The 15,117-nt window shown below is 43.5% G+C and overlaps 1 protein-coding gene across 1 annotated transcript; it reads left to right on the top strand.

The window, feature by feature from the left end:
• Nucleotides 1-338: 338 nt before the first annotated feature.
• LOC111887926 (rhodanese-like domain-containing protein 10) lies at nt 339-1,256 on the top strand. Its single transcript, XM_023884060.3, has 2 exons — nt 339-904; nt 990-1,256. The coding sequence occupies exons 1-2, from the start codon at nt 459-461 to the stop codon at nt 1,189-1,191; spliced, it is 648 nt and encodes a 215-aa protein (XP_023739828.1). The 5' UTR covers nt 339-458; the 3' UTR covers nt 1,192-1,256.
• The last annotated feature ends 13,861 nt before the right edge of the window (nt 1,257-15,117 follow it).

The raw sequence follows: 15,117 nt of genomic DNA, 5'->3' as shown, positions 1-15,117 counted from the left end.
TATATATATATATTATACAAAACGATGGAGTAAGAGCGTTTGGATACCTAAGCTTATATATCCTTAAGGGTATATCAAGCGGTTTCGTTCAGTTATGCGCGGATACCTAAGTATCCAAACCAAAACCGACCCATTGATATATGATTTTTTCGGTTTTGGTTTTTTTAAGTTTCGGGTTTTTTCGGTTTCGGATTGGCTGGTTTGGTTCGGTTTTTCGGTTTTTTTACACACCCCTAGATAGAATTAATTATCTTTAAAAAAGAGTTACAAAATAGCCTTTTAATTTGATCCGAATAAAAACCACAACAAAACCAAAACATATGGATTTAAGGATTTTTCTAGTAAAAAGTCTTAGATAGCGCCGGAGGTTGCCGATTATTGAACCCGGGAAAACACCCATCGAGGTTGCTCTTAGGACCGTTAGTCTATGATAAGGAGAGAGAAAAAAAAGAAGATAGATGGAAATCCAGGTAATCCGTTCTCACACATTCCCTTTGAAACAACTACCTATCTCCACCTATCCCCACCACCGCACAACCACCGTCAAGGTCCATGCAGTCTCCGACAACCCACTAAAGCTAATACAGTCCGGCACCGTGGTGGCAATCCTCCCAAAAGACGCCTCCGCAGCCATCAACAACGACGGATACAAGCTCCTGGACATCAGGCCAGAATGGGAGATAGAAAAGGCACGTGTGTCAGGAGGAATTCATGTCCCACTGTTTGTCCAAGACATGGATAACAGCCCACTAACACTGCTGAAGAAATGGGTTCACTTTGGTTATATTGGTTTATGGACTGGTCAGAATTTCACAACGATGAATCCTGATTTCGTTGATCAAGTGGAGAAGATGGTTCCTGATAAGACCACTAAGGTTCTCGTTGCTTGTGGAGAAGGTTTAAGGTATAACATAAATGATTAATTTCTTACTTTGTTTGATTATGAATCGAATTCTGTTTGATTTTAGAAAGTTTTGTATATGTTACAGGTCAATGATGGCTACGTCGAAGCTATATAAAAATGGGTATACGAATTTGGGATGGTTGGCTGGGGGATTCAATCGTGCTGTTGAAGGAGATTTCCCGGAAGTTGAGGGGCCGGAGAAATTACAGTATGCCACCATTGGAGGTGTTTCTTATTTCTTCCTTAAGGTCCTTATTTTGTTGCAAGCTGTTGGGAAGAATGAGTAAATTATGTATTGAGTTTTGAACATATAAGTCAAGTACCCATGAATCTATTGATTTCATTCTTCAAATTTTGGAACATATTGCAGCTTATGTTAATAATTCCATGTACAATCTATTGACCTACCCCTAAAAATGGAACCAAGAATAGCAATTCAAATAACTAAGTTTCAACCATAGAATCAAGTAATTTTGATTGCACTCACAAACATTGGATGTCATGTTTGGTGTGTGGGGACGAAAACCGAAACTGTTATATATATTGACCAAACCATTTTCCATTAGCAAGTTGTGTGTCATATGATGGAGATGGGGTAGATTTGTCTTTTGGTATATTTATCATCAATGGAATGAATGGATCCTCCATGAGCTACTACCCTTTTTCTATACATGAGTCTCTTGGTGAATTGGATGCGATGAGTGCCCGAAAAAATCAAACATTTTATAGGGGATTAAGTTTGATGGGATATTTACAAATTTATCCTTAGGGTCTTTTTCCTTATAGATAAATAGCAATGTACTTACAATTATGTATTCATAATAGTACACACACATATCATGCAACACACACAAGCCGAACAAGAAAATGTTAAATTGAAAACTTGGCTAGAAATAAAACATGTCAAAAGTGTTTATATGTATGCTTAAACTAAAGTAAATCGTTTTATTAGGAAAGTTAGGTTAGTCCAAACTTGGAAGTCATTTCTTGGCAGGGAACGTATGTACAAGAAATGCAAACCTAAGGACAACATTGGAAATATATGAAGTTTTGGATTGAATTTGTGATTTTTGATAAAATATAGGTACCAAATTTGTAATTTACTCTTGTTTAGTTTAATATGAAAATAGTTGAAAAGTTAACATTTACCGAGGTATAGCCAACTTTTAAAGTAATGGAAGTTGGCAATGAACTAACCTGTGCATAGCGTGAAATGAATTAGTCGATTAGAGCGACAACCTCACTACCTCACTGCTTATTAGGTTAAGCTTGTTGTTAAAGCGGTAACATTTCTAATATTTTTTCATGTCAATTTATTTTTCTACGTTTAGTATCTAATCTTAATATTTGATAGGAAGTTATAACATTAATAACACTTCATTTTTTACTAATTTAATTTAATTACTTTATTTAATAAATAAATATTATTTTTAATATTACACACATTTTTTGATTTACTTAATATTACATAAAGTAATTACCTTTTGGTTATCTTTTTTGAAAACATAACTTAACATTTAACATTTGTTCAAAATTTTACAAAATTTATTTTGTTTCACATCTTTTTCTTGAACATGTCTACTTCTTCATGACATTCTCTCTCAATTTCTCTAACCTATTTTTCATTTTCCAAAAAAATAAATTCACATAATGGAAAATAAATCTCAATCTTTCGTTTCTATTCAAGATTATCTAATATTAACACACCTATAAGATGGAATCATGATTTGAGGATAATCGTAAGGATTTTTGCAGGAAATAGCATGAAATGGTTTGGTCTAAACTACATCATATGACCTAAACCCCAAAATCTAAAACATAGAAACTGTAAATTATGCAAACAAAATAGGGGTTTTTGAGCAATCAATAGGAAAGAAGTAATGGAAGCAACCAAATGGAGGGAAATGAGCAAGCAAAAGAAATACATGCCATAAAGTGACCCTCAACGGCGACACGAGTTGTGGAGCTTCATACTGCCGCCGCAAAAAGCCTGGAAAGCGGTGGTGGCGCGGTGGTGCAGTAAATCAAGAACAACAAGAAGAAGATGAAGAAGAAGAGATGAACCCTTTTGAGTATTGGGGCAAAAACCAAAACCTCAAATCATAAGTGGAATTCAGTCAAAAAATTGAGAACCAATCGACAACAAGTCTCTCTCTCTCTCTCTCTCTCTTGGTAGTTCCTTGGTGAGATGTTCTTAGCGAGGCTCTTAACATAACTTAAGGGGTGGTGTAGCGAGTTGCTAGCGAGGGTAGTGGTGAGGCTTAGCGCCTCCAACTACCTTAAGCCTTAGCCCAATGGCTTCTACAATGTCAGGCCTGTGCACCTTTACAGCAACAACTTACTCGTAATAATTGGCTTCGACAAGCCTTGTAAACTTAACCACGCATTATAGCAATTGGAGGTGTTGATATCGATGATTCAATGACACCTGCAAGAAAACAAAAAAAAACATATTTAAAGAAATATCCGTTTTAAATAGAATCCATAGAGGAAAATATACATACATTTAATTCAAGGGAATACTTTCAGACAGTAAATTAAAAAAAATATTATCTCCTATAGTTATAAAAAAATCCTTAGTTTCCTTCTATATATAAACGTACTAGACGTATACTCCTGCGTTGCAAGATTATTATAACATGATAAGATTCAAGATTCAAAACAGTAAAACAAAAAAAGTATTAACCGAAATAACTCTCTCATTTATTGAGAAACTACACAAAACTCAATTACACTTAATTGTGTTGTTATACATCCAAAACTCGGTGTGTGTGTGTCTCTCTCTCTCTCTCTCTATATATATATATATATATATATATATATATATATATATATATATATGGAAAATATCAAATGAGAACACCAAAAAGATTGAGAACGCAAGAACGCTTATGAACCAGTCATTTTATAAGACAAATTAATACTTTTGTATTTAGATTAAATTTTAAAATATTAATATCAAATCCCAATATCCTAAAATCTAGCAATCATAATATTTACCTAAAAAAGCAAAACAATAATAAAAATAATAATTGATTTTTTTCTTTTCAAGTTATTGGAATACGTTTTATTAGTTTTTTTCAACAAAAAGAAACCAAAGTTATTTACTTAAAAAAAACTACAATTATAATCACAAATTAATACATTTTTATTTATAAATAAAAAATCTTACGAAATCCAATGTCTTTTTTCATCAACCGGAAATAAAATTTTTCTAAGAATTCGTCATATTCTCACGAAATGAAAACTTCAATCACAAATGACTACATTTTTATTCACAGATGAGTATAGATTTAATCACAAATACATATAGATTTAATTACAAATGATTAAACTACATCTAAAAAATGGTGAACATTCTCATATATTAACCAAAGAGAGAAACAACTCTAATCATTAATGAATACAATTCCATCACAAATGAATTTTGCTATAATCATATGAATACAAAACAATAAACCTTTAAATCATAAATGAATATAAATACATATGTGTGGCTATCTTTATCAGAAAAACATCTCATAAGTAAATGTTCTTTGAAGAGAACAAACAGGTTCATTAGAAGGCAAGAAAATGAAAATCAGAATGATAATAACTGGCAAAAATTGAAGCAAAGCTCGCATGTTAAACCCATCTGACCTGTTTACACCTGTTCTTGTACCCATTCTGGGTCCAAAACTGAACCCGGTGAATTGAGTTGTGGTCCTTGGGTTCATACCATAGAAAAAAAAATTTAAAATCTCGTCTGCATCAACTTCTTGATTGTTGAAGAAGCCATTGAAGGCATCTTTAGATCCTGATGCTTTGTTCTTGTCAGGATGAACTTTCAAAAAGAGTTTCTTGTAAGCTTTTCTAACATCTTCAACACTAGAAGTTTTCTCGAGCCCTAGGATACTGTAATAATCTTTTTTCCTTCTGATATCCCTCACGATTGTGATCTGTTCTTCTATACATGAGCCGAATGAAGATCTAGTTCCAGGAACCCTAGGCCGACCGTTAAAGCTATCACCATCACCGGAACACAGACTTGTATAGATTTGGGTTCCATGGTGTTCGGTTAAGAGGAAGGTGATCACAGTGTTGTACAATCGCTTGAAGATGACTTTGTTGCTTGACCTAATGAATTAGGTAGAAGATGATGAAGGCTGTAGAATGCATTCTCCTTTTGCGTTGGCGGCTAGGTTAAAGAAATAGAGAGGGAAAACGTATACATAGAGGGAGACAGAAAGGTGGAACAAGTGGGTCAGATAGCAAATATTCAAGGATCAATTAAATATAAATTACTAATTTACCTTATAAATTGGTTGGTCAATAACTGTCCTCGCATTCTCAACTTTTTTGGTGTTCTCATTTGATCCTACTCCTATATATATATATATATATATATATATATATATATATATATATATATATATATATATATATATATATATATATATATATATATGAGCGTTCAATCGAGAACATATCATTTGAGAACAAATTTTGACCACAATATTTTTTTTAAATTAAAATCATCAAAGTCGATATAATGTTTGGTATTTTGACCCACAATATTTTTTTTTTAAATTCAAGGATCAATTAAATTTTGACCCACTAACCAACACCACTCACCACCCAAACAATACCATCCACCGCCAACATCCGTCACCACCACCCACCTCCACCAACCATCACCGCCACCCCCACCCACCACTAGGGGTGGATTTGGGGGGAGGGGGTGTCACTGGTGGCACCGACAAACCTTAACGTTTCCGGCCGTGGTGGAAAATTTTTTGAAATTTTTAAAATTTTTTATTTTTCTACTATCGTGCAACCACTAACTTTTCCGTGCAACCCCTGGTGTGAAATCCTGCGTACGCCCCTGCCCACCACCCATGAAAACCACCAAGCAACATCACCACCACCACCGCGATCGCCAACCACGACCACCACCACCCGCCACCACCAACCCACCCACCACCATCACCATCACCGCCACCCACCACCATCACCCGCCACCACCAGCACTCACCCACCACCACCATCCACATCCACCACCTATCACTACCACCCACCTACCCACCAATTTGACCGCCACCTGCCACTACCACCAACCACCACCTATCACCACCACTCATTACCACCACTCGCCACCATCATCCATCACAACCACCTACCTCCACTACCCATCACCACCATCCACCACCCATCACCCCCACCCCCACCACCACCCATTACCACCGACCACCACTACCCATTACCACCACGCACCACCATAATCCCCTTCCACCATCCACCAAAACCACCACCCACCACCATCACCACCACCACCACCCACCCACTCACCTCCACCACACATCATTACCACCCACCCACCATTCACCATTTAGACCACCGCCCGCCACTGTAACATCCCAAAATAGCAAGAGTAGAGTTGAAGGGCTAAAAGTGTTATTTGAGGAAGAGTGACTCGGCGAGTCCATGGATGGACTCGACGAGTGCAGTCGTGAATTTGGTCGCGTGTTAAGTAGCCGACTCGGCGAGTTGATGAGATGGACTCGGCGAGTAGGCGCTGGGTGGAGAAAACCCTAATTCTCGGGGTTGAGCCCTATATAAGGAACATTATGTTCCTTCCCCAGCCTCTCTACTTCCCTCTTGAGTTCCAGAAACCCTAAATCGCAGAGGAGCTCCATTGTTGAGTGGATTGGAGCATTGGAGAAGTTTGTTGAAGGAATTTTGTGGGAATTGAAGGCTTGGGGCAAGGGGCTTTGCTTGGAATCAACTTCATTGCAGTTGGGGGCGTCCATTGGAGGTAATATCTCGTTCTTGGTCTGATTGTATGTCGTTTCTTCAATTTGGGGTTTGTGGGATCTTGTCTAAGGATGTAAATGGAAGTCTAGAGGTTAGATCTGAGGTTGCTACCTCAGATCTGGAAGGGAGGAGAATCAGAGAGCATGAAAGTCCCTGTGTTGGAGTGTTTAGTGAAGCTTGCAAGTCCCAAACCCTAGTTATAAGTGAATAAGGCCTAGATCTCTTGGGATTCACGTAAAGTTTGCCACTTTACGTGATGGATGAGTTGAATGAGGCTAGATCTATGTTTTGAATCATTTGCATGGCCTGGAATGCTTCTGAATGGATTCAGATCGGTGGTACTCGGCGAGTCACATGGGTGAACTCGACGAGTTACTTGAAGATGAGCTGGGACTCGACGAGTTGGAAGAACAACTCGGCGAGTCGGATGAAGATAGCCTTGAACTCGGCGAGTAGGTTGATGATATCTTTAGACTCGGCGAGTCTGTTCTTGGACTCGGCGAGTCTTGTCGAAGAGTTTCGATATTCTCTGGTCGAGTCGAGAATCGGTGAGTCAAGGGATGACTCGGTGAGTTGTGTGCGAGTGGACTTTGAATTGTTGGACTCGGTGAGTCTCGGGGTGACTCGGCGAGTTAGGTCGCGGATGGTGTGAAGTTCTGAGTATGGGAACTCGGCGAGTCATCGGGTTGACTCGGCGAGTAGGGTCAGTCAGGAGTTGACTTTGACCTTGTCTTTGTCCAAGGGTTGACCAGTGGTGTCCAGGGGCATTTTGGTAATTATTGTTTGTTGTTTTGAGTTCAGTGCATTGGCGGTTGTCCAGTGGTGGAGATCGTATCAGTGATCGGAGTAGCTTGGATTATCTGTTCAGTCGGCAGCATCGAGGTGAGTTATCCTCACTATATCAACGGGGTCTAAGGCACCAAGGCCGGCCCTTATCGGATTGAGATTCGGGTAGTTGTTATTATGTTACTGCTTTGACATGTTTGCATCCTGTGAGTTAGGATGGTATATGCTAGAGACCTGATTGAGATCGGTATCCTAAGAGATAGGGAGATGCTATGTTAGTGACCTGCTAGGTCGGTATCCTGGTTAGGATGGTGGTATGTTATGTGATCTGTTGATCTGCTTATTGACTGTGAATTGTTAGATGATTGTATGTATATGTGCACATGGATGTTTGGACTGGAGTTGGGTTGAGGCGGGTCCTGCTGTGTGCAGTAGGCCAAGATACCCAGGGCGGACCGGTTGTCCCGTAGGCCCAGCGAGCGGTCCGGATAGGCTGTAGGTCCCGTTAGGGGCGGACCAGACGTGCCGAAGGCTTGGAGAGTGGACCAGACAGACTGAAGGCCCGGTGCGGGCGGACCAGTCATACTGTAGACTCAGAGAGTGGACCAGGTGGATTGAAGGCCCGGGAACGGGCGGACCAATCACACTGCAGACTCGATGTATGCGGATTGACTCAGAGGGTGGACCAGGTGGACTGTTGGCCGGTGCGGCGGACCAGTCACACAGTAGACCTGGAGAGCATGGCTGTTCTGTGATCGGATATGTTATGGCATGTTATGCGTGTATGGTATTTGTGGTTGGTATTTTGGGGGTATCTCACTAAGCTTTCGGGCTTACAGTTGTGGTTTCATGTTTTTCAGGTTGTTCATGAGATCGTGGCAAGGCGAAGGTGTGATCGTACCGCTCCTCATAATTTTGTGGTGTTATGATTCTGGGAATACGATAAATGTTTTGTATTGAAAACCTTTTTGTAAAGAATTATTGGAATCGAGATGTTTTTGAAAAATTTAAAATTGGTTGTATTTTTCGGTTGTTACAAATTGGTATCAGAGCCTTGGTTTGAGTGAATTGGAGAAACACTCGTGTGACTCCAGTCTCAAATCAAGGAGAGTTTTCGAAAGAGTATTTAAAAATGGTTTTCAAAAATGAGTAAAGGTGGACGCGGAGGTACGATCAGCCGGAGCCAGTAAGTAACCCCAAAATACCATGCATGTTATTTGTTTTTGAGCTTTGATAGAACAACATGCTAGTGTTAGGCTAGGGATCTTCAGGATTTCATGATATGTTGCCTGATTTGTGATGCCTGTAGCCTAGGGTCCCTTATGGGAGATTCTCAGTGTTTCTCTAGTGGTGAGGGTTGATCATTGTTATGCTTGTTCTATAGGGTTTTGTGGGAGTACTTCATACAAATGTGGGTAGGTGTGGAAGGTAGTATGGGCCCGTACTATTGAAAGCACAGGACCCATACGCGTATCAGGGAAACCATGATCTCTAGGGTGGGTTGAGAGAGAGTTGGATCCCAGGGTGTGGGAAGAGTCTGAGATTTTGTGTGGTGTTTCTTTTCAGTATGGAGATTCCGAGGCATGATGAGAGTGGATCCGGGTCAGGATCGGGAGCTGGAGAGAGGGTTCCGGGCGAATCGGTGCCGCCCGAGGTTGTCGGTCAGATGAGCACGAGCAAGTTGGACGCGAGGATTCGTGAGATCCTGCGTGAGGAGATTGCGGAGTTGTTTCGGGCTGAGTTGCCAGAGCTGTTTGGGTCGATTAAGACCGCCATGGTTGAGTATTTTGATGAGCGCTATGCGGCTCTCACTGAGACGGCTGCCGCGGCGGCTACAGCAGCTGTAGCAGCGGCAGGGGGAGGAGCTAGTCGGGGCTTTCAGTATCGGGACTTCGATAAGACGAAGCCTCCCACATTCGACGGAGTTCAGGACCCGATTGTTGCTATGAGGTGGTTGTCAGACGTGGAGGGACGTTTCTTCACGTGTTCATGCCCTGCTGATCATAGGGTGAGGTGTGCTCTGAACCTGTTGAGGCTCGGGGCGAAGGATTGGTGGAGATTGACCACGGGGTCATTTTTGGAGGCGCAGAGGGCTGCGGTTTCATGGGATCAGTTCAGAGAAATGTTCAGTACTCGTTATGTTCCGCAGGTTGAGAGGGAGAGATTGGCTCAGGAGTTCCTTGAGCTGAAGCAGGATTCGGAGTCGGTGACTGAGATCACCAGGATGTTCACTGAGAGGGCGATGTTTTGCCCAGAGTTCGCTTCAGAGCAGGCTCAGATGTCTCGATATCTGAGCATGCTCAAGAGGGACATCAGACAGTTTGTGTCTGCGCAGAGGTGCGAGACCTTGTTGGAGTTGCAGGAGGCCGCTAGGCGGCGTGAGTTAGAGATTGAGTTGCAGATGCGTGAGTTGAGGTAGGCTCCGGTGCAGTCGCAGCCGGCGCCGAAACGGTCCAAGACCGTTGATGTTAGAGTGGGGGATTTGAGCAGTCACACTTGTGGGAAGTGTGGGAAGGGTCACACTGGGGTTTGTAGGACCGGTGGTGCATGCCGTAAGTGCGGAAGGGATGGGCACTATGTGAGGGATTGTCGGCAGTCAGCACCAGTTCGGGATTTGAGGATCTGCTATCATTGTCATCAGGTTGGACATTTGAGGGCCAACTGTCCACAGTTTGCTGCTGGATCGGTGCAGGCTCCAGCACCGGCCACTTTGAGGATCACAGGTGGAGGTCAGGGTGGAGTGGAGCCCCCCAAGGGCTCAGGGTCGTGTTTTTCAGCTTGTTGTAGAGGAGGTCAGGGCAGTGCCAGAGACAGCTGCGGGTATGTTTCTTTCTTGATGTCTTGTTATCTTGTGATTATTGTGGTGTAATGTTCATGAGCCGGTAATTGTTTGGTTTTCGTTGTGATATTCATCGTTTTGCGAGTTGTGGTTTGGGTTATGGATTTGTGTTTCGGGTTTTCGTCTTGGTATCCGTTGCTCCCTGAGGGTTTGATATGATTATGGTTAGTGTTTTGGTGCTTTCGTCGGTTATCGTTCGTAAGGGTTGTTGGTGGAGATGCGGCATTGGGTTATATGTCGGGTAGCATCTTCGTTCGTGGAAGGGATAATTGGAGATCAGATTCTTCTTGAGCGGATCGATCAGTGAGGAGAGGTGTTTTGCTAAGGGTTGTTTATGCTTGTGGAAGCGGCCCGTGTGTAAGTGGTCTCTTTGTGCAGGGTTGTTTTGGAAGGTCGTTGATGGCGGCTGGCGGTTGTTAGTCAGTGCTATAGTGGGGGAGAATTGGAGAATTCTCTGGGAGATCGATGAGTATTTGAGGGTGCTTAGCTGTTAGGATTCAGCAGTGTTCTGTCAGCCTAGAGTATAGGCCGATAGGAGCGAGTGTCGGGCATGCGGGGCGGGATACAGACCTAGGGCATTGGTTATGGAGGCCTGGAAGCAGGCCGAGATCGAGTATGTCGATGGAGTTAGAGTTCGGAACCCCTAGAGGGCTAGAACGATATGCATGGGAGGAATCCCGAGGGGGATAGCATGGAATGTTGGTTGATAGTGAGCAGTCCGGATAGACTGAAGGCCGGAAGGCGTACCGGTCAGACCGAAGGCTCGGAGAATGGTCCAGCCAAACTGAAGGCTCTGAGAGCGGTCCAGATTGGCTGAAGGTTCTGAGAGAGTGGTCCAGATGGACTGAAGGCCTGATGAGGCGGTCCAGTCATGCTGAAGACTCTGCGGGTATTGTTGGATCAGTTTGAGATTGCTGATTGTGTATGTTGCAGTGTGATTGCATTGGAAGGTCTGGCCCCGGGTAGTGATTTTGATGATTTGAGAGAATGCATGGGCTTGAGAGCCCCTGCAATGAGAGCCAGAGTATGTGAGTCGCGGTTACGCAAAAAGGGTGGTGTCGCATTGGGCGAGCACCGTGGCACGTGTTGGAGTGGCAATGTGGCCAAGTGGATTCCTTGGAAAAGGAAGAGAGAAAGGTGTGTAACTCCGAAGGGGAGTGCAAGTTCGCGAAAGTGAAAGCTGCAGAGCAGAGTTATGATTAGAGTATTTCGAGTATGATTTTAAGCATCGTGCTCGCGACAGTGAAGTAGGAGCTCATCCAGTTTGGGATGTCTGCTGAGGTTGCGGAAGGAATTCCGCAGGTGTAGAGCCCAGAGGCTTGGAAAGGATGCAGGGGGAGAGTCCTGGACTCTCAGTATGATTCTGTTCAGGGTATTGGTTATGTATTAGTGGTTCAATCTGGGGGATGTTTGAGGGTGTCATCAGTGTGTCGGATTTTCCAAACCTGAGGATGCTGGAGCTAGTTCAGCATGTGTATGTGTTTGTAAGAGGAGGACTCGTGGGAGTGCTCTGAGATAGAGAATGGGTTTTCCATCGTCACGGAATGGATAGAGTGGGATTCGGATCGGGGATCCGATGGTTCATGGATTTCTAGTCTTTATGAGTCGAGTGATGGTTGTGATTTGGAGCAGTGTTGCATTATGGGTAATTCTCAGGGGTTAAGTGAAGTTATTAGAGGGTGAATCCGGTGCCCTATTTGAGACGGTGGTCAGGACACCGTGAGTGAAGGAAAGTGTATTCGAGTTTCGTTTAGGTATGCCTCGAGGGACCTGGTCTGGTTGAGGCTAGGTGGCGCGTAGCGGGAGTATCTTGGAGTTGATCTGCTATAGGCTTCGGGGGCGAAGCCTAATATAAGTGGGGGAGAATTGTAACATCCCAAAATAGCAAGAGTAGAGTTGAAGGGCTAAAAGTGTTATTTGAGGAAGAGTGACTCGGCGAGTCCATGGATGGACTCGGCGAGTGCAGTCGCGAATTTGGTCGCGTGTTAAGTAGCCGACTCGGCGAGTCGATGAGATGGACTCGGCGAGTAGGCGCTGGGTGGAGAAAACCCTAATTCTCGGGGTTGAGCCCTATATAAGGAACATTATGTTCCTTCCCCAGCCTCTCTACTTCCCTCTTGAGTTCCAGAAACCCTAAATCGCAGAGGAGCTCCATTGTTGAGTGGATTGGAGCATTGGAGAAGTTTGTTGAAGGAATTTTGTGGGAATTGAAGGCTTGGGGCAAGGGGCTTTGCTTGGAATCAACTTCATTGCAGTTGGGGGCGTCCATTGGAGGTAATATCTCGTTCTTGGTCTGATTGTATGTCGTTTCTTCAATTTGGGGTTTGTGGGATCTTGTCTAAGGATGTAAATGGAAGTCTAGAGGTTAGATCTGAGGTTGCTACCTCAGATCTGGAAGGGAGGAGAATCAGAGAGCATGAAAGTCCCTGTGTTGGAGTGTTTAGTGAAGCTTGCAAGTCCCAAACCCTAGTTATAAGTGAATAAGGCCTAGATCTCTTGGGATTCACGTAAAGTTTGCCACTTTACGTGATGGATGAGTTGAATGAGGCTAGATCTATGTTTTGAATCATTTGCATGGCCTGGAATGCTTCTGAATGGATTCAGATCGGTGGTACTCGGCGAGTCACATGGGTGAACTCGACGAGTTGCTTGAAGATGAGCTGGGACTCGACGAGTTGGAAGAACAACTCGGCAAGTCGGATGAAGATAGCCTTGAACTCGGCGAGTTGTATGAACAACTCGGCGAGTAGGTTGATGATAGCTTTAGACTCGGCGAGTCTGTTCTTGGACTCGGCGAGTCTTGTCGAAGAGTTCCGATATTCTCTGGTCGAGTCGAGAATCGGTGAGTCAAGGGATGACTCGGTGAGTTGTGTGCGAGTGGACTTTGAATTGTTGGACTCGGCGAGTCTTGGGGTGACTCGGCGAGTTAGGTCGCGGATGGTGTGAAGTTCTGAGTATGGGAACTCGGCGAGTCATCGGGTTGACTCGGCGAGTAGGGTCAGTCAGGAGTTGACTTTGACCTTGTCTTTGTCCAAGGGTTGACCAGTGGTGTCCAGGGGCATTTTGGTAATTATTGTTTGTTGTTTTGAGTTCAGTGCATTGGCGGTTGTCCAGTGGTGGAGATCGTATTAGTGATCAGAGTAGCTTGGATTATCTGTTCAGTCGGCAGTATCGAGGTGAGTTATCCTCACTATATCAACAGGGTCTAAGGCACCAAGGCCGGCCCTTATCGGATTGAGATCCGGGTAGTTGTTATTATGTTACTGCTTTGACATGTTTGCATCCTGTGAGTTAGGATGGAATATGCTAGAGACCTGATTGAGATCGATATCCTAAGAGATAGGGAGATGCTATGTTAGTGACCTGCTAGGTCGGTATCCTGGTTAGGATGATGGTATGCTATGTGATCTGTTGATCTGCTTATTGACTGTGAATTGTTAGATGATTGTATGTATATGTGCACATGGATGTTTGGACTGGAGTTGGGTTGAGGCGGGTCCTGCTGTGTGCAGTAGGCCAAGATACCCAGGGCGGACCGGTTGTCCCGTAGGCCCAGCGAGCGGTCCGGATAGGCTGTAGGTCCCGTTAGGGGCGGACCAGACGTGCCGAAGGCTCGGAGAGTGGACCAGACAGACTGAAGGCCCGGTGCGGGCGGACCAGTCATACTGTAGACTCAGAGAGTGGACCAGGTGGATTGAAGGCCTGGGAACGGGCGGACCAATCACACTGCAGACTCGATGTATGCGGATTGACTCAGAGGGTGGACCAGGTGGACTGTTGGCCGGTGCGGCGGACCAGTCACACAGTAGACCCGGAGAGCATGGCTGTTCTGTGATCGGATATGTTATGGCATGTTATGCATGTATGGTATTTATGGTTGGTATTTTGGGGGTATCTCACTAAGCTTTCGGGCTTACAGTTGTGGTTTCCAGGTTGTTCAGGAGATCGTGGCAAGGCGAAGGCGTGATCGTACCGCTCCTCATAATTTTGTGGTGTTATGATTCTGGGAATACGATAAATGTTTTGTATTGAAAACCTTTTTGTAAAGAATTATTGGAATCGAGATGTTTTTGAAAAATTTAAAATTGGTTGTATTTTTCGGTTGTTACAGCCACTACCACCAACCACCACCCATCACTACCACCCGTAATCACCACCGACCACCACACCCATCATCAACACACGTCACCATCACCTCCACCCAACACCCTCTAAAACCACCGACCACCACCCATCACAACCACCTACCACCCACCAAAAATACAATACACCACCACCCCCACCACCATCCACCCACCAGCACCACCTATCACCATCACTCGTCTCCACCACCCATCACTAACACCTACCATCGCCACCTGCTACATACTATAATTATCACCGCTACCACCACCCACCACCCCACATGTCACCCTACCATTCACCACCGCCACCACCTGCCACCTACCACCTACCACTTACCACCACCAAACATCACTTCATACGACCACCACCCATGATCACGTGTGATTATGTGTATCTAATTACATATGATTTATATGGACAATATTCTTTTTGTCCATATAAATCATATGTGATTAGATACATATAATCACATATGATTACATATATTTAGTTAAAGGTGATTAAATATGTTTAATCACAAATGTAATTATCACGTTCTTGATTTAATACATTTTTTTGTCAACTTTAATCATATGTGATTAGATACATATAATGACATGTGATTATATGTATCCAATCACATATGATTTATATGAGCAATATTCATTTTTGAGTTTTCGTTTCAATAATT

This window comes from Lactuca sativa, chromosome 5 (genome assembly GCF_002870075.4).
Source record: "Lactuca sativa cultivar Salinas chromosome 5, Lsat_Salinas_v11, whole genome shotgun sequence".
Taxonomy (NCBI): domain Eukaryota; kingdom Viridiplantae; phylum Streptophyta; class Magnoliopsida; order Asterales; family Asteraceae; genus Lactuca; species Lactuca sativa.
The sequence above is the reverse complement of the archived record's forward strand: the minus strand, read 5'-3'. Positions and strand labels throughout refer to the sequence as shown.

Bases quoted from the DNA above. Each gene is read 5' to 3' on its own strand.
- LOC111887926 (XM_023884060.3), top strand. From the start codon at position 459: ATGGAAATCCAGGTAATCCGTTCTCACACATTCCCTTTGAAACAACTA. The intron at 905-989 runs GTATAACATAAA...TATATGTTACAG, and splicing joins GCTTGTGGAGAAGGTTTAAG to GTCAATGATGGCTACGTCGA.